Raw genomic sequence first — 22,607 nt, 5'->3', positions numbered from 1 at the left:
TGCCTTTCGTTCGCTCGGCGCCCGCGGCTGCCAGCGCGCATGCGTCAGGAGAGGGCGCCGGGCGGGAGCACACCCCTGCTAAGTGCACTGCACCCTCTGGGCGGCTCCCTCCAGAGAGCTGGACAGCGGCGCGCGCAAGGCGTGGCTTCCTCGGCTGGTGAGCTCGGATTGGGTACAGCAAGTAGAAGGGGTGGGAACCTACGCAGAGTAGCTCAGCGATTGGCCAGAGGGTGGAGGGAACGTGGTCTTGGGAGGCGGGGCGGCGGGGACGGGCAGGGCAGCGCAAGACGCTGAGGAGGTGGCGGTGTCTCTCGAGCAAGTCAGCGAGCGACCCTTGGAGACCGCCTCCTTTGGGGGCTGGAGGCCGGCGAACCTCGGGACCTCCAAACCCGTAAGAGGCGTGGGGGTGAGGCGCCATTCGGTGAGTGTGGCCCCGGGAAACCCGAGCGCCCCGCCACTCCCTTTCTTCCTGAACCGCGCCTCGCCTCCCCTCCCCCTCCTCGACCCCGACCTGGGCTCCCGACTCCCGCTGTGACTCCCGGTGTAGCGTGTCTGCTTCGTGCCAGCCTCTCTCTTTCGCCCCTGCCAGGCGTCCGTCAGTTTAGGGAACTTGGAAATTCCCTGGTCCTGCTCCCCAGCCCAAAGGGGGGACACTGAGGCCCACGGGGGTCCTCCCTCCCCCCTTCCCTCCTCATCGGCGTCTCCACGCAGACAGCATGGCCGAGCCCCTGAAGGAGGAAGACGGCGAGGACGGGTCTGGGGAGCCCCCCGGGCCGGTGAAGACAGAAGCCGCCCACACCGCTGCCTCTGTAGCAGCCAAGAACTTGGCCCTGCTTAAAGCTCGCTCCTTCGATGTGACCTTTGACGTGGGTGACGAGTACGAGATCATTGAGACCATAGGCAACGGGGCCTACGGGGTGGTGTCCTCCGCTCGCCGCCGCCTCACCGGTGAGCTCCCCGTATCATCGGCCGCCTGGTTCCCAGAGGGAGAGGGAAACCTGCCCTGTCCCAGCCAGCCAGGAAGTTAAGCTGGGTGTGAATTCCTGCTCCATTCAACAAATACTGACTAGGTGCCCTCTGCGTGCCAGGCTCCTGTTAGGCACGGATCTCTGAAACTCTGGCCTGGTGGTTTTGCCATCCCATCAGCCTACTTCCTCCTTAGAAAAATGATAGCCCTCTTTACAGCAGAGTAAAGAATCTGTCCTTGGTGTCTAAAAGAGAAATGGGTTCTGGAGCCAGAAACTGGCACATGGAATATGTGGTGAAATGGGTGACATCTGAGATGGAGAGAGTGTAGGGAGGAAGAATGAGCACAGGCATTAGAGTCTAGACTCTGCCACTGACCAGCTGTACAACCTCCAACAAGTTACTGAGCCAGGTTTCCTCATTTTTAACTTTGAGCTATTGGTACCTGCCTCATGGGGTAGTTGTGAAGGTAAAATTTGGTAACATATGTAAAGGGCTTAGCACAGGGCTTGACACATAATAGGTAACCAGTATGTGGTAGCTTTTGTTATTTGCATTCTAGAAAGGAGGTGTCGAAAGGGGCTACTCCAAGGTACCTGTGATATCTGCCTTTTCTCTGCTCCTCAGGCCAGCAGGTGGCCATCAAGAAGATCCCTAATGCTTTTGACGTGGTGACTAATGCCAAGCGGACCCTCAGGGAGCTAAAGATCCTCAAACACTTCAAGCATGACAACATCATTGCCATCAAGGACATCCTGAGACCCACTGTGCCCTATGGTGAATTCAAATCTGTGTAAGAAGTGGGATGGGAGAGGGAGGCAGAGCTGGGACATTTTCTGAAGACTGGGACCATATTGCTGAAGTTGTGGAAAGGCAACTGAATCTAATGCGAGGCAGGCTGGGAAGATTCCTACTAGGACCAGTGCTCCTTTAGGGTGTTGGCAGGGACAATTGTTATTCTTCAAGAAGAGTACAGATGATTTTACAATTTTATAGAATCTTAGTATATAGGATGTCAAATGTGGGACATTCATGCTACCATTGCATCCTCCTACTTTCATAGCAGACATCACTAATCGATCATAGAACACTGTTCTACAGACAGTGAACAAGCTTTTACAATTTTGATCATAGTACTTCAAGTATCCACTACCAAACAATGGAGATAGCCTCCAAATGAAACCTATTGGCCAGCCCTGGTATAGTCCAACCCCATCTTTTACCTGATGGGGAAACTAGATTTGGAGAGAAAAGTGATTTAACCAAGTTCATGGAAAAGTCATAGAGAATCTGGAACCTGGTGCTCTTCCTCCAAACCATGCTGTCAGCCCCTACAGGGTCCCTGGTAAAGCCATTACCTGTCTTGAGTTGGGAGGGTCTGGTGAGGATGGGGCTTGTTTCTAGAGTTGGCTGGGCTAGCCCACGCCTGTCTTCCCCACTGCCCCCTTCCAGCTATGTGGTCCTGGACCTGATGGAGAGTGACCTGCACCAGATCATCCACTCCTCACAGCCACTCACACTGGAGCATGTGCGCTATTTCCTGTACCAGTTGCTGCGGGGCCTTAAGTATATGCACTCGGCTCAGGTCATCCACCGTGACCTCAAGCCCTCCAACCTACTGGTGAATGAGAACTGTGAGCTCAAGATTGGTGACTTTGGTATGGCCCGTGGCCTGTGTACCTCACCTGCCGAGCACCAGTACTTCATGACTGAGTATGTGGCCACACGCTGGTACCGTGCCCCTGAGCTCATGCTCTCCCTTCATGAGTACACGCAGGCTATCGACCTCTGGTCCGTGGGGTGCATCTTCGGTGAGATGCTGGCCCGGCGTCAGCTCTTCCCAGGGAAAAACTATGTGCACCAACTACAGCTTATCATGATGGTGCTGGGTACCCCGTCACCAGCTGTGATTCAGGCTGTGGGGGCTGAGAGAGTGCGGGCCTATATCCAGAGCTTGCCACCACGCCAGCCTGTGCCCTGGGAGACAGTGTACCCAGATGCCGACCGCCAGGCCCTCTCACTGCTGGGCCGCATGCTGCGTTTCGAGCCCAGCGCCCGCATCTCAGCAGCTGCTGCCCTTCGCCACCCCTTCCTGGCCAAGTACCATGATCCTGATGATGAACCTGACTGTGCCCCGCCCTTTGACTTTGCCTTTGACCGGGAAGCCCTCACCCGGGAGCGTATTAAGGAGGCCATCGTGGCCGAGATTGAAGACTTCCATGCACGGCGCGAGGGTATCCGCCAACAGATCCGCTTCCAGCCTTCCCTGCAGCCTGTGGCTAGTGAGCCTGGCTGTCCAGATGTTGAGATGCCCAGTCCTTGGGCTCCCAGTGGGGACTGTGCCATGGAGTCACCCCCACCAGCCCCACCACCATGCCCTGGCCCTGCACCTGACACCATTGATCTGACCCTGCAGCCACCCCCACCAGCCAGTGAACCGGCCCCACCAAAGAGAGAGGGTGCCATCTCAGACAACACCAAGGCAGCCCTCAAAGCGGCCCTGCTCAAGTCCTTAAGAAGCCGGCTGAGAGGTGCCTTGTGGACACGTAGGGAGGGCACAGAGGGGGCTTGGACTTGGACAAGGCTGTAGGCTCTTAACTTCCCCCCACCCAACTTCCCTGCAGATGGCCCCAGTGCACCCCTGGAGGCTCCTGAGCCTAGAAAGCCTGTGACAGCCCAGGAGCGCCAGCGGGAACGGGAGGAGAAGCGTCGGCGTCGGCAAGAGCGAGCCAAGGAGCGGGAGAAGCGGCGGCAGGAGCGGGAGCGCAAGGAGCGGGGGGCCGGGGCCTCTGGGGGCCCCTCCACTGATCCCCTGGCCGGACTGGTGCTTAGTGACAATGACCGCAGCCTGTTGGAGCGCTGGACTCGAATGGCCCAGCCCCCTGCCCCTGCCCCAACACCACCCCCAGCCCAGCCCACCAGTCCTCCACCTGGCCCTGTAGCCCAGCCCACTGGCCCCCCACCGCAACCTACAGACTCCATCTCTGGCCCTGCACCCCAGCCTGCCTGCCCACCCCCTGGCCCTGCATCCCATGCCACTGGCCCTCCAGGGCCCATCTCTGTCCCTACTCCACTCCAGACTGCCACCTCCACCAGCCTCCTGGCCCCCCAGCCTCTTGTGCCACCCCCTGGGTTGCCTGACCCCAGCGCCTCAGGAGTCTTGTCTTACTTCCCATCTGGCCCACCGCCTCCAGAACCCGGCGGGGGGCCTCATCCTTCCACATCAGAGTCACCTGATGTCAACCTGGTGACCCAGCAGCTGTCCAAGTCGCAGGTGAGAGAGGTGTCCCAGGTAGTGGGGACACTTGGATCTGGACCCAAGGGAAACAGATTCAGGAAGTTGTTCTTCGTCCTGAAAACTGAGTAACAGATGGAGCTTCATCTGTCTGAACTTGTCCCCTTGCTCATAGAAGGAGCACATTGTTGATGAGAAGGTTTTTGGGAGACAAATTAGGGCACTGCCTGGAAAGTGTCTTGCAGATGGGCTCCAGCCGGCCCTCAGTGCTTGCCGAGACTGGTGTTAGCACTTACGAGTATCCAGGCAGAGTGGTCAGCAGCATTGGGACAGGGTGCCCTGCAGATCTCAGTCTGTCCTTGCTGGTGCCTGCATTGTAACCTGCTCTTATCCCCACAGGTGGAGGACCCCCTGCCCCCTGTGTTTTCAGGCACACCAAAGGGCAGCGGGGCTGGCTATGGTGTTGGCTTTGACCTGGAGGAATTCTTAAATCAGTCTTTTGACATGGGCGTGGCTGATGGGCCACAGGATGGGTAAGGTGGCTGGCCCAAGCTCCTGGGGGGCTATGGGCAGGGGTTCCTGGTGCAGGAGGAGTGCACCTGTGGGGTGGGTAAGGATATGGCCTGGGCTAAGTGCCCCCTTCCCCTCTCCCCTTTTCCTGTAGCCAGGCGGACTCAGCCTCACTCTCAGCCTCCCTGCTTGCTGACTGGCTCGAGGGCCATGGCATGAACCCTGCAGACATTGAATCCCTGCAGCGTGAGATCCAGATGGACTCCCCCATGCTGCTGGCTGACCTGCCTGACCTCCAGGAGCCCTGAGGCCCACAGCCTGTGCCTTGCTGCCAGGGCGGACCCAGCTCCAGTGCTCATGGGAGTATTCCTAGGGACTGTAGCCCTGGGCCTGGCAGGTGAGGCTCAGCTTGGATGATTCTGCAGGTTCGTCTCAGACCCACCTTTCAGCCTTAAGCAGCCACCTGAGCCACCACAGAGCCATGACAGGATTGGGAGACCCTGACTCCCTCTGGACGATCCTTTTCAGTATTATATTTTTATTTTTATTATTATAATGTTATTGTTACAGTCTTTTTGTCATCAAAATGAGACCTGTGAAATACAAGGTTCCCTTCAGTGCCTGACTCTGGGTATAATTTGGAGTTGGGGACAGGATGCCATCAGGGAAACAAGGAGGAGACAGATGCCCATATTTGGGGTTCAAGCAAACGCATTCGTGTGCATGAGGCCAAATCACTCAGTTCCTGAAGGTTTATTGAGACCTCCACTTCCTGCCCACTCCCAGCCCCACAGAGATTGTCCTCTGCCCCTCGCATGCCAAACCTCAGCCCCCAGAGGGTTCAGGGGACCTAGTATGCACGCCTGCCTACCTTGGCTGTGGCTGTTTCAGAGTGACGTGCCATAGCGGTGGTGAATACCATCTGCATTGAGCTTTGCGGGGCTGGGATGGCCAGGTAGGGGAGCTGAGTATGGTGGTGCAGTGGGGCTGGGGTTCCATGGTGCTCACCACAGGGGAGTAGGTTGGTGGGAGGGAGGTCAAGGGTGGAATGTAGTCTGAGGACAGTCAGAGGGTGTTCTCAGTGCTGGTGTGGCCTGGCAATCACTGTGGGCACTGGTCAGACTATGCCACTCAACCTAGTAATACTAGTGTGGCCCCAGAGAGGAGTCCACAGTAGGAAGCTGGGTAAGGTGGAACACTGCATCTGGGGGGAGTGGCTCCTGGCTCTCAGCTATTGGGACAGGGCGGAGACAACTCAGTCTCATGGAGCCCAGCCAGGGACAGCTGTGCCTCCGAAAAGGCCTGGGCAGCTGTTAGCAGCGTAGCCTCAGGTGCAGGGGAGCAGGGCCTGGCATAGAGATGGCCGTGTGTGATGGGGATCGGCCATGGCTGAGAGCCACCGGGCCCCCTGTGAGAAGCTGGTGACCAAGGAGCAGCAGAAACAACCTTTCAGGGGCCATGCGGTAGGGGGTGGCGCAGAGGGAGCACTCATGGAGACCTGGAGTGGCCAAGGGAGGAGGAGGGCCTGACGGGGCCAGCCCTTCATGCCCGGCGGATTTTCATCTCGGTGCGCTTGAGGGAGTAGTAGAAGCCCTTCCACTGGGCCCAGTTGATGCCATTGGCATAGGAGAGGTGGGAGCCACCAAGGTAGAAGCCATTGAGGTTGGCAAAGTGGCAGCTACGGAACCAGAAGGCTCCTGAGGAGAGGGCTGCGCAGTTCTGCACAAAGAGATCTTGGTCTCGGTCGAAGGTGGAGAACTTCTGGCCACTGTGATAGGACAGGGAGTCACCTGGCAGAGAAGAGGAGGGATGGGGCTGCTGAGGCAGGGAGCTGAGCCTGAGCTGGCAGGGAAATGGTGACAAAGACAAGTGACACTATGAGGGACATCACGTGGCAGCCTGGTGGGATGGGGCACCCTCCCTGAGCCAGATGTTGGGTAGATGTGCTTCTGCTGTGAAGAGAAACAGCTGCTCCTTCACAGGTTGCCTAGAGCAGGGCCAGGGTGGCTGCTCCACAGGGCTGAGGCCCAAGCTGGTTTGGAGCCAGCTGTAGCCCTTCCAGGCCCAGGAGGGGTTGAAGGAAGGGCCTGAAGGGGACAAGGGCTGACTGGAGGGATACCTGCTCCGCCGTCCTCGAAGCCTGCCACGTAGAGGGTGTAGCCATCCTCCTCTGCACTGACCGCATTGGGGGAGATGGAGAAGTCGACGTATTTGGCATAGGCCGTGTTGTTCTCAAAGTCCTCGAGGTCCACTCGCAGCTCATACTTCTGCTTCAGAGTCAGGAGGTGCATGTTCTGCAGCCCTGAGGAGGAGGTGGAGCTGGTCAGGAAGGACCTGGCCCTGGGGCACCCCTCAGCCCACCTGACCCTGCCTTACCCAGCCAGTACTCCCCATCAGCACGGCCAAAGCCCAGCTTGTAGTCGTTCCAGCCCCGGAAGAAACTCACTGAGCCATTGAATCTCTTCTGGAAAACCTAGAGCAGAGAGGACAGGACTGGGCAACCAAGGGTCCAGTGCGCAGGGGTCTCGCCCTGCCCGGCCCAGCTCAGGCATGGGTCCTGTGATGCTGTGGCCAGTTTGTTAAAGGACTGAGTACGGGAGGGGTTGGGTTGCTAAAACAAGGTGCCCATTGGCACCAGGACCTCACTGAGCAGCTGCATGGTGCCAGCACCCACAGGAGCTCTTCTCAGTCCCTTTAGAAGCAGGAAAGGAATCAGGTTAAGAGGGAGAGTCTAGAGTTCAAGTGCCTGTCTGTGTGACGTGGGGCAAGTTACTTCACTGCTCTGGGCTTCACTTCCTTGACTAGAAGAGGTCCCTACTTCCCAGGATTATTGTGAGGGCATTAACCTCCCTCAGGCACTTAGAATTAAGTGTTGGGAGCAGCTTAGAAACTGCTGTGGGTATAATTATCCCCATTTAAAAAGTGAATAAACTGAGCTGACACTGCAACTAGGTCTGGCTTCTGTCCCCTCATCCGCTCACCGTCCACTTCCCGCCCTCGGTGGTCATGTCACAGAAGACAGGCACGGGCACGCTGGGTCCCGAGGGGTAGATGAGGTACACGCCATCTGCCTGGTAGCCCTGGGCATAGATGTCATCGCAGTCCAGAGGCTGCTGAAGGCAAGACTTCTCCAGAGCTGGGGTGGGGTGTGGGAACAGTGAGGGGAGAGGGACTAAGGCATCACCCACACCTCAGCACCACAGAGTTTGCCTCAGTCCCTGCAGGGGGACTCTGTCACAAGAAATAGATTTCTTTGTTGGGGGACTGCACGAAGCTCCTGTCACCCACTTGCCCCATTTTGTAAAGGAGGAAACCGAGTCCTTCAGAGCCAGGGCTCAGCCCTTGACTCTCAGAACAGCCTGTTGGCCAGGCTGTATCTGTGAGTGAGGGGCTGCTTACCATCTCCCCGGATCCCGGAGACTTGCAGGGCACAGGGGGGAATGGAGAGAAGCAGCAGCAGCGGCAGGGCCAGGAGGGCCTGGTGGCAGAAGACAGGGTCAGCGCAGCCCCAGAGACCCCCGTTCTTGTACTTGCCTGCACCACACATGCACACACTGCCCCCTGCCTGGAACCCTCTCATGCCCTTTAGTCCCTCTTTTGCCTCCCAAGTAACCCCACTCTGGGACAGGCACAACACTCTTAGAGTTCGAGGGTTTCAAGAAAACCCCCTGTGCCTTCATAGACCCTTCTGGCAAAGGGCCTCTCTCCACAGAGTGGGCTCAGTCCCCCAATACCAGGAGTCTCCCCGCCCTGGGCCCGGTACCTTCATGCTGTCAGTTCAGCTGAGAGTGGCTGGGTGTCTGCAGCCCCAGACTGCAACCGCCAGAGTTATGTGCTGGGCTGCTGCCAGCCGCCTCAGCCCCGCCCCCTGTGGCTGCAGAATCCCCCCCCCCCACTCCCCAGACAACCAGCATCAGCTTACACTATGGGGCAGGGACATGGGGCCAGGGCCAGGGGACCACCTGTGTCTCATTAGGCCTGTTGGGCAAAGCACTGCAGATGTTAACTCCCTGCTGGCTCCGCCTGCTCCCTGGATCCCATCCACCACTGCCCCGCTGGACCTGTGGGCCCCTGGCTCCACAGCCTTCCACAGCCCGCCCCTGCTTCCTGATGGGCCCCCTGCAGATGTCTGTTTATTCTCTCTCCCTCCTTCCCTGGCCTGTGTTTCATCAGCCATTGAAGGGGACGGGGTGTAGGTGTGCCTGGGTTCTGCGGAGGGGAGGCCCACTCTGGGGGAGCAGAAGGCTGGGGGGGGCAGCCTTAGAGCTCCTGATGTGGAAGCCTGGCTGGGACTGGTGCGGGGACGGGGCGGCAGGGGCCAGGCAGTCTCCTGGCAGGCCTGGGACATTTCTGAGCCATGAGCACAAGGCTGCTGGCGTCCAACTGCTCTGTCTGCACCAACTCAAGCCAGGGCCTGTCTCCAGCCTCCCCCCTTCCCTGCTCCTCTTGCTCTGGCCACCTCAGACCTCCTCCTTCTCCTCTCCCACAGCTCCCTGGCCCCTCCATCTGGCTCACACACACTGGGTATGGGGCCTCTTTTGTGTTTTCTCACTCCACTCTTCTTTCCCTCTTCCAGACCTCTCACTTTGCCCCCGCCCCGGAGACTCACCCTGTCTGAATCTCCCGGCTTCTGGTCTCTCCTTCTGTCCTCGGCACCCCACCAGAGGAGTTGTTCCTGAGGGCCGCCCTGATTATGTCACCCCCTGCTTAAGCCTCCCCTGGCTTCCTATTGCCTCAGAGCTGAGGCTGGATTTTTCACCTTGGATGTGAAAGGAATTTCAAGTTTGGCTCCAGCCTACTTTGAGGACCATGTCCCTTATGGCTGTGACTCATAAACTAGTCTAGCCACTCCAGACTACTCGCTATAGGTCCCCATGCCTTTGCCGGCGTTGTTCCCTGTGGTGTGCCCCCCAATCCCCACCCTCATCTTTTCTTCTTGGCTATGAGTACCAGTGGGCAGGGCCCACGTCTCTCATCTGTGCACGTTCAGCACCCATCCCAGAGCCCAGCTCAGAGGAGGCCTGATGCCCACATCACTCACGGAACAAAGATCTTCTGAGCCCTTGCTGTGTTGTACTTTTACGCAGGCCACTGGGGATACAGTATCAGCCCCAAAGGAGTGGCAGACACAGGCTTTGGATGGTGAATTGTAAATGTAATGTGTGGTATGAAAGGACATTTGCTGAATGGATGAATAAATAAAATATTCAGAGGCAAAGTGAGAAGGCAGCTTTGCTCCGCTCTCTCCACTCCTGAGTCAATAGATTAGCCCCTCAGAAGAGCCTAGTCAGTCTCCTTGACTTTGGTCTGTGATTGGTGGTTAAGAGTTGCCTCTGTTCGTAGTTGGGTCTTGTCCTGGGAGTTCTGGAGCCACCTGGTAGCTGGGTAACCCTGGACAAGTTACCTAGCTTCTCTGTGCCTCAGTTTCCTCCTCTGTAAAATGAGGATAGCAAAAGAATCTACTTCATAGGATTAAGTAATACATACCAAGTGCCTGGAACAGGGCCCACAATTAGTAATCTTTAATAAATGTTAGCTATCATCATCATCATAAACACTCTGATTGTTCTCACATGAATGGGTTGTCTTCAACACGATTTTTATCCTTGTCTGTGGAAGAGACAGTTGGCTACCCCTCAGTATTCATTCGGCCTCAGTCCTGAGTAGTAAGAGTTTGTTGTCCAACCTCCCTTGTAGTTGGGTGAGGTCACACAGCAGAATTTTGCAGTAAGATGCCCACAGATGAGTCGTAAAGGTGGGCAGCTAGTCCTCCTTCATCCTGCCCTCTGTGCTACTGGACGTGATGCCTGGAGCTCCAGCCACCATCTGGGACAGTGGGGATGAGGCCTTATCAGGGGGTGGCAGAGGAGGAGCTGGCACCATCCCTCATGACTATTGAGTGGGTCAAAGACCACCCTGGCCCGCTCTTCTCTGGGCCCCTTTTATGTGGAAGAGAAAGAAACTTCTGTGTAGTTTAAGCCTCTGGTGTTTTTTTCTGTTACACACAGCTGACTCTCATCCTAATCTCTTCTTTCAGCAGATGTCAGCTAATTTTAGCACAAAGCTACAAAAAGGAAAATAATGAAATATCAGTCATCAAAACAAATAATAAAATGTGTCCAAAGTGAAGTATTTTGAAGTGAAGTGAAGACTTTTGATGAATACAACTAATGAAAATAGGAACCAAAAAAATGAGAGAGAGAGAGAGAGAGAGAGAGAGAGAGGAAATCAAGATGTGAGGTATCAATCATATTTTGCCAACTAGTTTTTATAAAATTTTTTTCATGATAATGTGTGCAGGTGCAGCAAAGCAGGCACTCTGTTCTCTGACTGTGGTTGGTGATTCACTCTTCGGGGAAGGAAATTTGGTTATACACACCAGGGGTCAGTAATCCTGTGAAAATACTATCTGGAGGAAGTACTCTGACATACTGAAAAGGTTGCATGGAGTTAGTGGACCTTATTTGTTGGCTGCCCAGGTGGGAAACCTCTTTCCATGTGTGGGGGGTTCCCTTCCTAACTGTAATGCCGGGTGCTCTTAATCTCAGGCTCTCTTGCAGTTCGGTTGAATGCATATAACCTTGGTTTAGCAGATGAAACCCACTGCCCTGGCTTCATTTTGGGAGATAATGATTTGAGAAGCAGGAGTGGGGAGAATCTGCTCTGGGGTGGTGGAGACCCTGGTGGTATCCGGGTCCTCGGGCCTCTGGCTGATTGGTGGTGGCTTTGCCCTCAGCCCTCCCTGTGATCGGTGTGCTCTGCCCATTATCGTTTTGAAAAAGACCCCAATTCATATGCACGCAGATGTTTATGTCAGGATTCTGCCACTGCCAGCAGTAGACACTGACTCTGGCTTTGCTGGAAATCTGGCTCTGGAAGCAGGTCTGCAATGGTCACCCTTTGATAGGACAGTCTGTCAGGGTGATGCTGCTCAGTGGGCAGGCCTATGGCTTTGTCTGTCTGCCAGGTTACAGGGCAGGGTAGCACCCATCCCACTGGCTGTGCCGGGTTGTCTTGCCCACCCTTTGGCCATCTTCCATTTGCTCCCCCACCTGCCTCCATCCAGCTTCCATCCTGCTCTGTGCCCGGGAGCCCAGCCAGTGAGGAGCCTGGCAGGATCCAGGGGAGGGAGGAGAGTGAAGGCAGGGTGTTCATTCCTCTCCTTGTAAGGTCCCTGCGACAGGCCTTGTTCCTCAGCCAGAGGCTGAGGTCCTGTCGGCTGTCCACCTCCACACAGCCCTGACTCAGTGTGGGCAACTGCTTCCTCCTCTGGCCCCTTCAGGTCTGGGGGTGCTGACAGCTCTGATATCACCAGCCCAGAGATAAGGGACCATCTCCTGCTCACTCAGTAAATAGTCCTTTTAGTAAGTGCTACCCAAATTGTCCTAATTTGAGTGTTATTTGATGGGACCTGGGCTGATATGGGGCGAGAGGGTCCCCCAATTACAGCATGGATGTTCCAATACAGAAAAGTAGTGTGAGAGAAGGAGAGGAAGTGGATGCAGGCACACAAAATACCCTGAATACCCAGTATTTGTTGTCACTTATACCCTAAGATGGTCAAACCCAGATGGCTGAGTAAATTCTGATGACTCCTATGCTTCCTGGATGTCATTTTGGTAAGATGTTTGCTCAAGTTGGATAGCTGCTGTCCCTGGATTAGGCCAGTGCTGGTTGTTCTCTGTCTTGCCTGGCCCTCTCCACCCTCCTCTGTGCCGGGGGCTGCCCTGTATGGAGGGCAGCACTGGGTCCCACGGCTTTGGCTTCCAGCTGGGTTTGGCCAGTGGTGGGCACTGGAGGAGATGGGGAGAGAGAGGTTTGGGTATCTCTCCCTGGCTCCTGTCCTGACACTGTCCAGGCACTGTAGTTTTGGTGATAGCTGTGCCACCTCGCACCCCCACCCCCACCCTACCCCCCCTACAGCTCCTGCCTATAGCTCCTGCTGTAGCTTCCTTCACTGGCTCCAGCAACCCTGTTTCCTCCCCTCCCCGCAGCCTGGGCTGGTAATGGCTCTCACCTTTGCTAGTCCCAGCGTGCTTCATTATCCCATGTTGGTGTCGTTAATGTTCATACCCAAGTAAATAGTCCTTTCATTAAATTCTTTTACAAAAAGAATTTTTGTAATGAGTCCACCTCTTGTTTCCTGCCAGTACCCTGACCGACACAAGTCTTACTTTGATTTCCTCTAAAAGCACAGCAGCCTGTGGAATGGAGCATTTTCTCTTGTCTTGGACAGCAGCTAAGGCCAAGACGCCATCTCTCTGCAGGAGCTGACACCTCCCAGTAGGTCTTGATGGCGGGTGGCCAAGCTGCTCCTTTGGTTATTACCTCCTTTGTAGCCTGAGTGAGAGAAGGCTCCTGGGGAGGGGAGAGGGTGTGTCCTCCCAGACCAAGCAAGGGGGCTCCAGGAGAGATGGGCCTGTCTGCCAGGGGGAGAGACTTTGGCTGAGCTGCCACAACCCAGAGGCCCCTTCGCAGAGAATGCTACTGCAGCAAAGTGAAAGCAACTATTGGAAGGTTGGGGCTGCCCTCGGTGGAGGGAGGGGAAGGGGGAGGGCCTGCAGCTTCATCCATTGGCAGGACAAGGATGTGGTGTCCCTCGAGGCCGAGTGGGCGCTGTGGAATATGAGGTCAGATTGGATGCAGGCCACCCTTGCAACCTCATTTTACCTTAATTACCTCTTTAAAGGCGCTGTCTCCAAAGATAGTTGCATTCTGAGGTACCAGGGGTTAGGGCATCAGCATGAATTTTGGGGGGACACAGCCATAAACAAGCACCACAGCGCCTTTGCATGCCTATGTAGGCAACAGTGAATCTTCAGCCCTCCTGCAACTAGAGAGGAAAAACAAATAAAAGATAAGTAGAGTGAAATGATGACAAGTACTGTGCAAAACAAAGCGGAAGGTGTGGGAACTGCGGTTTGGAGCAGGGCATCTTGAGAGGGCCGTGGTGTTGATGGCTAATGCTGGATCCAAGGCCAGATGCAGGGTTTTCTTGGTGGGGAGCACACTTTCTCACAGCCTGTATTTTCTTTCTTTAAAATGAAGGAAGTTAGGAGCAGTCTGGTGTCTCTCCTCGCTTTATAGTTTGGGGCATTATCCGTTGATGGAGTTCAGGACGTGGCTGAGAGAAGAGGCAGGTTAGAGATGGGGCGGTGTTGAATGCCAGGCTAAAAATGTCTGAACTTTTCTTTATAATCTTTTTTGAAAACATTTTTGTATCTCCTGACTTGATCTTTTATTTTTTCTTTTCTCTGACATTTCCCATCACTTCGTTTTATAATAAATCCTAATTTCTAGAGCACATCCTTAAAGGCCAACACTTCTAAAAAGTGTTAAAAAAGACTTAAAAAATTAGCTATTGTGTTATTTTTATTTTCCACTTGTTCCTTTTTTAAGGGTTTATTGGAGTATAATTTACATATCATAAAATCCACCCATCGTAAGTATACAGTTCAACAATTGCTCCTTTTCAAAAAATAGGCTTTATTTCAGAGCAGTTTTAGGTTTACAGCAAAATTGAATAGAAGGTAAAGAGTTTCCACATACCTTCTTACACGCAAGCCCTCCCCCTTATCAACACACCCCCGATGGTATGTCTGTTACAATTATGAACCTACGTCAACACATCATTATCACCCAGCGTCCATGGTTTTACATTAAGGTCCATTCTCGGTGTTGTACATTCCTTGAGTTTTGACAAATGTATGATGACATGTATCTCTGTGCAGAGTAGTTTCACTGCCCTAAAAATCCTCTGTGCTCTACTTATTCATCTCTCTCTCCCTTCAAACCCTGGGAACCATTGAGTGTTTTAGTCTCCATAGTTTTGTCTTTTCCAGGTTGCCATTTAGTTGAAATCATACAGTATGTAGCCTTTTCCAGATTTGCTTTTTTCACTTAGCAATATGTGTTTAAGGTACCTTCATGCCTTTTCATGGCTAGATGGCTGATTTCTTTTTAGTGCTGAATAATATTCAATTGTCTGGATATAACACAGTTTATTTATCCATTCACCTACTAAAGGACATCTTGGCTGCTTTGAAGTTTTGGCACTTATGAACAAAGGTGCTATAAACATCTTTGTGGAGGATTTTGCATGGACATTTATTTTTAGCTCATTTGGGTAAATACCAAGGAGTATGATTACTGGATCATATGGTAAGAGTATGCTGAGTTTTGTAAAAAACTGCCAAACTGTCTTCCACAGTGGCTATATGATTTTGTATTCCTGCCAGCAATGAACAATTGTTGCTCCACATCCTTGCCAGCATTTGGTATTATCATTATTTTTTCTTTTAGCCATTCTCATATGTATGTAATGATATCTCATTATTTTAATTTGAATTCTGCAGTGGCTGACAATGTTGAATATCTTTTCCTGTGCTTATTTGCCATCTGTATATCTTCTTCAGTGAAATGTCTGCTCATGTCTTTTGCTCATGTTCTAATTGGACTGTTTGCTTTTTTATTGCTGGAGTTTTGAGAAATATTTATATGTTCTAAATACTAATCCTTTGTCAGCTATGTGGTTTGCAAATATTTCTTCCCATTTTGTGGATTGTCTTTTCAACCTCTTAACAGGTCAGTTTTTCATTTTAAGTCTAATTTATCAACTTTTTCTTCTATGGATTGTGCTTTTGGTGTCATGTCTAGCACCTTTTTGCCTAGCCCTAGGTCCCAAAGATTTTCTTCTATTTTTTTTCCTAAAAGTTATATAATTTTGCATTTTACATTTAGGTTGGTGATCCATTTTGAGTTAATATTTGTAGAAAGTGTGAGTCTTAAGTCAAGGTTCTTTCCTTTTTTTATCTTTTTGTAGATTCCTTGGGATTTTTTATGTAGATAATTACATCATCTACAAATAGGGACAGGTTTACTTCACCCTTTCCTATTTTTATGCCTTTTCTTTTCTTGCCTTATTGCAATGGCTAGAACTTCTAATCCTATGTTGAATAAGAGTTGTAAGAGTAGGTATCCTTGCCTAGAGGGAAAGCATCTAGTCTTTCAACATTAGGTAGAATGTTACCTATAGGTTTTTTTAGATGTTCTTTGTCAAGTTGAGGAATTTTCCTTGTATTCCTATTTTTCTGAGAATTTTTTTTATCATTAATGGAGTGTTGAATTTTGTCAAATGATTTTTCTGCACCAATTGGTAAGATCATATGGTTTTTCCTTGTTAGCCTATTCATTTGGTGGATTATATGGATTGATTTTCAAATATTGAGCCAACCTTTTATCCCTGGATGAAAGTGAATAAATTCCACCTGGTCATGATGTATAATTCTTTTTATATATTGCTGATTTTTCTTTGCTAATGTTTTGTTAAGGGTTTTTGCATCTGCTCATGAGGGATATTGTTCTAAATATTTTTTTTAACACTGTCTGGTTTTGGTACAAGGTAAAACTAGTTTCGTAATGAACTGAGAAGTATTTCTTCTTTCTATTTTCTGGAAGATATATAGAATTGGTGTTAATTCTTCTGTAAAAGTTTGGTAGAATTTTCCAGGGAAACCATGTGGGCTTGGAAAAAAAATTTTTTCTGAAAAATATTGTGACATATCTTTTCGGCCTCCACGGTTTTTGAGGAAAAATTTGTTGTCATTTGAATTGCATTCCCCCTCTAAATAAGGTGCTGTTTTTCTCTAACTTCTTTAAATATTTTTTTCTTTGCCTTTACCTTTCAAAAGTTTATGATGTGTTTAGCCATAAATTTTTTTGACTTTATCCTGTTTGTTCACTTTTTTGAATTTGTAGGTTTATGTCTCTTGTCAAATTTGGACAGTTTTCAGCTGTTGCTGATTTGAGTACTTCTTTTTGCCCTACGCTCCTCCTTCTTTCTCCTAAGGACTCCAATGGCACAAATGTTAGATCTCTTCTTATGCAGTAGTTCCTCAGGTCCATGAGTCTCTGTTCATATTTTTCCAGTCTTTTTTCTCTCTGTTGTGAAATTAGATATTTCTATTGTTTTGTCTTTGAATTTACTGATTGTTCCCTCTGTTCCCCCACCCCGCTCTGGGCCCCAGTCTGCTGTTGACCTTATCCACTGAGCTTTTTATTTTGGTTATTGTATTTTTCAGTTCTAAAATTTCCATTTTGTTCTTCTTTATAGCTTCTAATTTTTTTTGCTGAGGTGTTCTATGCTTTAATTTGTTTCAGGTGTGTTTCCAGTTATTCTTTGAAGCATTTTTTCATGGCTGCTTTAAAATCTTTGTCTACAACACTGTGGACATCTCTGTCATCTCAGTGTTGGCATCTGACATCTCTGACATCTCTGTCTGACATCTGACAATTCTCTGACAAATCTCTGTTTGACAGTCTGACAATTCTGACATCTCTGTCACCTCAGTGTTGGCATCCATCAATTGTCCTTTGTCATCCAGTTTGAGATCTTCCTGGTTTTTGGTATGATGAGTGCTTTTTAATTGAAACCAGGACATTTTGTATTATATTATGAAATGTTGGGTCTTATTCAAACCTGTTTTAGCTAGCTTCCTCTAATATCCCTCTGACAGGGGAAGTGGTGGCACGGCCTCAGTACTGCAAGGTGAGGGTAGAAGTCCAAGTTCCTTGTTCTGCCTCCACTGACACCCAAGGAGGGTTCCCTGTTACTGCTGGAGAGGGTGCAAGTTTGGGCACATTCATGCTGTGGGGTAGAGGCGAGTGCTCTTTACCACTGGGATGCAAGGCCTGGCTCCCTACTTGGCCCTCCCTGACACCACCCAGCCAGGGATGTGGGGTTAGGCAGTAGCCTAGTGAGGGGGAGGGCTGGGCTCTCTGCTCAGCCTTTGCGGCATGGGTGGGGTAGGACTGCAGTCTTTCCTGAGGCCTTTGGCTCCAGTACAGTACTTATTGTCTAAAAGTTTTCTGTCTTGCTGGGCTGCCCTTTTCCTAGTCCTTTGGCTACAGAGAGCAGCTTTGTTGTTGTTGTTCTGCCCATTGGTGTTTCCAGGTTGTTGGCTTCTCCGGTACCTGGTCTGGGATAATAAGACAAAAAGAAACCCAGGGGAGTCGCTGCTGTGTTCTTTCTCGGGTCCTGAGGTCCCTGGGCTGTCTGCCTTTCATAGTCTTCTCATGTTTGTCTAATACATGATGTCCAGAGTTTTCAGTTGTACTTAGCAGGAAGTACAGGAAAAAATAAAGCTACTCTGTATTCCTGAAAATGGAAGTCCCTTAAAAAAATTACAGTGAGGTATAACAGTGCTGTGGACAAATGTTTACATACATGTGTACCTGGGAAACATCACCCAGATTCCTAAAACTCCAGCAGCTCCCTCATCCTGGGAGAGATATACTTTTGTTTGCATCTTTAAAGATCTGGCTGGCATCCAGGTGGAGGATGGATTGGTGAGAGGCAGGGAAAGGACTGGTGGCCTGAGGGTTCTCAGGTATTGTCATCTCTTCCCCGTGGCCACTGTGGGTGGGGTGGGGTGGGGTGGGGTGGCATGGCTTGGGCTCCAGGGATTGCTTCTGAGTCTGCTCAGGCCTTTTGGCTGACCACATCCCTCCTCTTTGGCACTGGGTCATGCTTCGGGGTCAAGCAGTCCAGGCCATCTGATGTGGGTGGGGAACCCCTGCTCTTTCTGCCATCAGATTCACTGTCGGGAAGCAGAAGCAAATCCCAGCCTTTGGACGCCCTGTTTCCTGACCTCTGCGGTCAGCTATTAATTTCCTATTGCCTAACCTCACGCCACAGTGACTTCTCTTCAGTTTGTCAACAAACATGCTATCTTATGGATTGCTAGGGCATGCCTGCTTTAGCTGCTTTGCTCTGGCCAGCCCTAGATCATAGGGTTGAGACAGAGCAACTGGCCAGCGGTTAGAAAGAAAGGAAGGAGGAACACCATGTGCATGGATGCATGAGCATGTGTGTGTGTGTGTGTGTGTGTGTGTGTGTGTGTGTAAGAGAGAGAGGAAGAGACACACACACACACACACACACACACACACACACACACTGGAAGCTAGGTAGACTTGGCTGTGAGTTACTTGAATAGCCTCAGTTTCCTCATCTGTAAGAGGGAGCCGATATTTTCACCTTTGGAGAAATGCAGGGAAGATTGGTGATTCTGTTGTATGAAGGACTCAGCATAAAGTGGGAGCCCAGTAAATACATGTGATCATTATTATCAATGTAATAAATGAATGGGAAACTTTATCTGTGGCGTCTGTCCTCAGGCCTACTGCCTAAGGCCCTTCTTCTGTAGAAATTAGGAATCTCTTGGCTTTTCCTTTGACAAAGAAGAAAGGAGTGAGGCCTTGAGAGGGACTCTGAGAGCCCAGGCAGGGGGGAAGTTTGCCACAGCTGTCACCTTCTTGGCTGACTGCCTGGATACTCCAGCCCCCTGGTCCTGATGGGCAGCATGGGAGTGGTACGGAGGCAGGGAGGGGTCTGGAGCCTGGTCGCAGTTCTTATTTGGAGGGTAGGAGACGATTCGTGAGGGTAAGTTGGCTGCCAGCCAGCAAGGACTGTCAGCCAGTGTGAACATCCAGAAAGGTGCTTACGGTATCTTCTAACTTGACCAGCCTCACCTCCTTCTTTCTGCCCGGCTATCCCCCATGTCAATCAGTGTCCCCAACTTGTGTGTCTTGCTTTGGCCTGCCTCTGCAGCCCACCTTCCTGTCCCTGCCCTCCCACCCCTACCCCCACCATCCCCTGTGCCCCAGGCTGCATACCTTTGGAGGTATACAGCCCGTATTTGAATTTTGTCTTTCCTGCTTTTTAAAATACATGTAGTAAATGTTTGTTGGGTCACCCTGGGCCTGACTGTTTTAGCTGTGGAGGCTTCAGTGTAGGAAACTGATATGAAGGTTGGGGAAGTTGTTTATCCTCTCTAAGTCTCAGTTTCCTCATCTGTAAAATGGGGGTGGTTAATACCCACCTAGGGGGTCGTGAGGGGGCCCTGCCTCCAGGTACCTCCTGCTCCTCCTTCCCCACCCACAGGCTGCTCCCCTAGCTTCTCTTCCCCTGTCTGACTTTTCTAGCATGCCTACTGCTGGGGCGAGGGTCTACTGCATACTCTGCTCTGTGGTCACCCTGATCATTGTATGGGCACAGTGTCCAGTTTTCTCAGCCTGATATCCAGGAACTTTCCGGGCCCTGCAGCTTCTCCTCCCCATACTTACATGCTAGCTGTCCCCTTAAGTCCTTTAAAAAACACATATGCTGAATGCCTGACTCCTAGCACATTAGACTGTGACTGCATTTGGAGACGGGGTCTTTTAGAAAAGGAAATTGAGTTAAGAATGAGGTCATGAGGGTGGGCCCTACAACAGTGTAAGTGGCCTCCATGTAAGAAGAGGACATAGACACACAGAGAGACGACCATGCGAAGACACCAGAGGAAGACTATCATCTGCCAGCCAACAAGAGAGCCCTCGAAGAAACCAGCCCTGCTGACACCTTGATTTTGGACTTCTAACCTCCAGAACTGTGAGAAAATAAATGTGTGTAAGCATCCAGTCTGTGGTGCTTTGCTATGGCAGCCCAAGCAAACCCACACAGGGCCTCAAATGTAGACCTTCAGTTTTCATTACCAAATGAATTCTTTGTTGTTTAAGGCATCCATTGCAAACTTGAAAGAATATGCCTCAGCTTCTGTGACCCTGTCTTGGCGTTACTCCATCTGTTAATACGCCCAAAGCCTCTCAGACTGGCAGTGGCCGAGGCCTTCCCTCTGCCTGGAGTGCTCACTGTCCCGTTCCATCCGTCCTCTTCCTGAGACCCACTGTCAGTGCTGCTCCCTGACCGCCGCCCTACGCAGGGGCCTCCGCCCTGCTGTCAGCTCTGCAGGGCAGGGTTGGCAGAGTGAGCCCCTGATACCAGGGCTGTGTCCTCTTCAAGCAAGGGGTACGCGGCTGGCATTTGGAGGAGGTGTCCACATGTGCCTGTGGTGCGTGAGCATAGTGACAGCCCTCAGTCGAATCAGGAGTGGGCCCAGTGTGAAGGGCAGGCCCCTGTGTGCCCACCGATCAACAGCAGTGCTGCCTGAGTGGCCCGGGTCTACAGTGGCTATGTAATCATCACCTAGTTACTTATAACTGGGCGCTTGGGATGCTTTAAATCTTACCTCTTTAATTAAAAAAAAAGAAACTTCTATTTTTGATAACATGGCAGATAGATAACCTAAAAACTCCATGACAAACTAGCAATGCTGACTAAAATGTCAGACTCATCCTTTAACATTCGTGCTGGAATGGGCAAAGAGGAAGGCACGTGCCAACGCCCTGTGCTGCCCAGGTTATCTGTAAATGACACTCAAGTGGAAAGCGGTGTGAGAACAGGAGTACTCACCTCCGCCATGTTTATTACAGCAAAGTGTCCAACACTCTAGATGTCTGTCACTAGAGGACTGGTTTGAGGACTTAGTCAACACTCAAAGGCACCCACCATGAAGTGGCTGTTTAAAACAGCCTGCTGTTCCCTCCAGTCTGTGTGCCATGGGTGCGCAGAGGAATGGGTCAGGAACACAACTCTGGGTATACGTGTCCTTGTTTAAAATCCTTTATGGTTCCCACTGCCATGCAGCTAAAATCTAAAAATCTGGCACCTGGCTCTCCGTAATCTGCTCTCCACTGACTGGTGCTCAGTGCCGTCATGCTGCCTCTGCCCTACCCTCTTGCCCACCCCCACCCTGCGCTCCAGCCACACCCGCACTGACGGGCACAGTGGACTTGGCGCCCGGCCTTCGCGCATGCTGCCGCCTGTGCCGGAGTCCAGCCCTTCGCCTCTCCCGGTAGCTTCCCTCATCCGGTTAGACTGCGCTTTGATGACTCCCAGGTCCTGGTGAGGGGCTTCCTCTGGGCGCCCACTGTTCCCTGGGCTGCTTCTGTACCAGCTGGGATGCAGTCCAAACCAGTGGCTTCCTACACATTTTATTTAACAGACCACATCTTGTTATTCGTGGGAGCCCCCACGTCCAGCTCCATGCTTGGTACATAGGAGGCATTTCGTAAGTGCTTGAGGAGGAAAAGGGAGGAGAGGGAAGGATGGGGGAGGTTCTCTGCAGGAAGTCTGAGCCAACCTGGGCCTGGGTGATGATTCTCATGTAGGCAGTGGAAAATGGCGAGGGCGTTCCAGGCAAGGGGAACGGCTGGGGCAAAGGTGCAGAGAGGGATGTTGGGAGACCATAGCACGCAGGTGGCCAGGGAGGAGGGGGCGACATAGGACTGGGAGTCAGGGCATGATCTCTCCTGCCAGGGCTGTCACTGGATGATTTCTTTAGTTCTCTGAGCCTCAGTTTTTTCATTAAGAAAACAGGGCTAATAGTCACTGTGTTGTGAGAATCAGTCGCAGTACAGGCAGTCCCCGGGCTGTGGATGAGTTACGTGTATCTGAGAATGTCTTTAGGTTGGATTTGTCTGTAACTTGGATCTCTGATGAACAGTGCATATACGGTAATTATAATAACAATACTATAATGGCTCATATATGGTAATGATAATACAGTGTAATACTATGATAATAATAATACCCCTGTACTGTAATAATAATCTACAGAAACTACTGTGCTCTTTCTGTTAATTCAAACAACAGAACATTAAAAAAACTCACACAAAAATAGGAGAAATTTCAAAAAGAATATTAAAGGTTAACACTATGTTGTATCAACACTACGCTAATAATGTTATGCTGATTTTGATCTTCGAACCAAATCAATAATAATCTTTCCATTCCAATAATTAATCCACTATGCTGCTTAGTAATAATTGGTGCTTTCATTGGAGCACTGCCCGTCACATGCTCTATTCATTGTTCTCACTTTACCCCTTATAATCATTCTAACAGTCGAGCAGCTGAAGCCTAATGCTTTCCCAGTGAGTGATGGTGTCTGGCCTTTCTCCAAACACTTAATGATTTCCACTTTTGTTTCCATTGTAATCTCCTGTCTCTTTG

The 22,607-nt window shown here is 51.2% G+C and overlaps 2 protein-coding genes across 3 annotated transcripts; one reads left to right on the top strand and one right to left on the bottom strand.

The window, feature by feature from the left end:
• The first annotated feature begins 41 nt into the window (after window positions 1-41).
• MAPK7 (mitogen-activated protein kinase 7) lies at window positions 42-5,336 on the top strand. Of its 2 annotated transcripts, none has more exons than XM_012747967.3 (7): window positions 42-421; window positions 712-948; window positions 1,594-1,759; window positions 2,419-3,497; window positions 3,591-4,240; window positions 4,601-4,734; window positions 4,866-5,336. In XM_012747967.3, exons 2-7 carry the CDS (start codon window positions 717-719, stop codon window positions 5,017-5,019), a joined length of 2,415 nt encoding a protein of 804 aa, XP_012603421.1. In that variant the 5' UTR covers window positions 42-421; window positions 712-716; the 3' UTR covers window positions 5,020-5,336. The 2 variants fall into 2 exon arrangements, with proteins under 2 accessions (XP_012603421.1, XP_012603422.1); XM_012747968.3 differs by having other exon boundaries at window positions 590-948.
• Window positions 5,337-5,449: 113 nt separating this feature from the next.
• Window positions 5,450-8,545, bottom strand: MFAP4 (microfibril associated protein 4). Its single transcript, XM_012747972.3, has 6 exons — window positions 8,475-8,545; window positions 8,111-8,189; window positions 7,693-7,847; window positions 7,088-7,184; window positions 6,831-7,013; window positions 5,450-6,501 (listed from the first exon to the last, which is right to left on the bottom strand). Exons 1-6 carry the CDS (start codon window positions 8,478-8,480, stop codon window positions 6,254-6,256), a joined length of 768 nt encoding a protein of 255 aa, XP_012603426.1. The 5' UTR covers window positions 8,481-8,545; the 3' UTR covers window positions 5,450-6,253.
• Window positions 8,546-22,607: the final 14,062 nt, after the last annotated feature.

The sequence above is a fragment of the Microcebus murinus genome, chromosome 18 (genome assembly GCF_040939455.1).
Source record: "Microcebus murinus isolate Inina chromosome 18, M.murinus_Inina_mat1.0, whole genome shotgun sequence".
Taxonomy (NCBI): domain Eukaryota; kingdom Metazoa; phylum Chordata; class Mammalia; order Primates; family Cheirogaleidae; genus Microcebus; species Microcebus murinus.
Note: the sequence above shows the minus strand (reverse complement) of the source record. Positions and strands in the feature narration are given on the sequence as shown.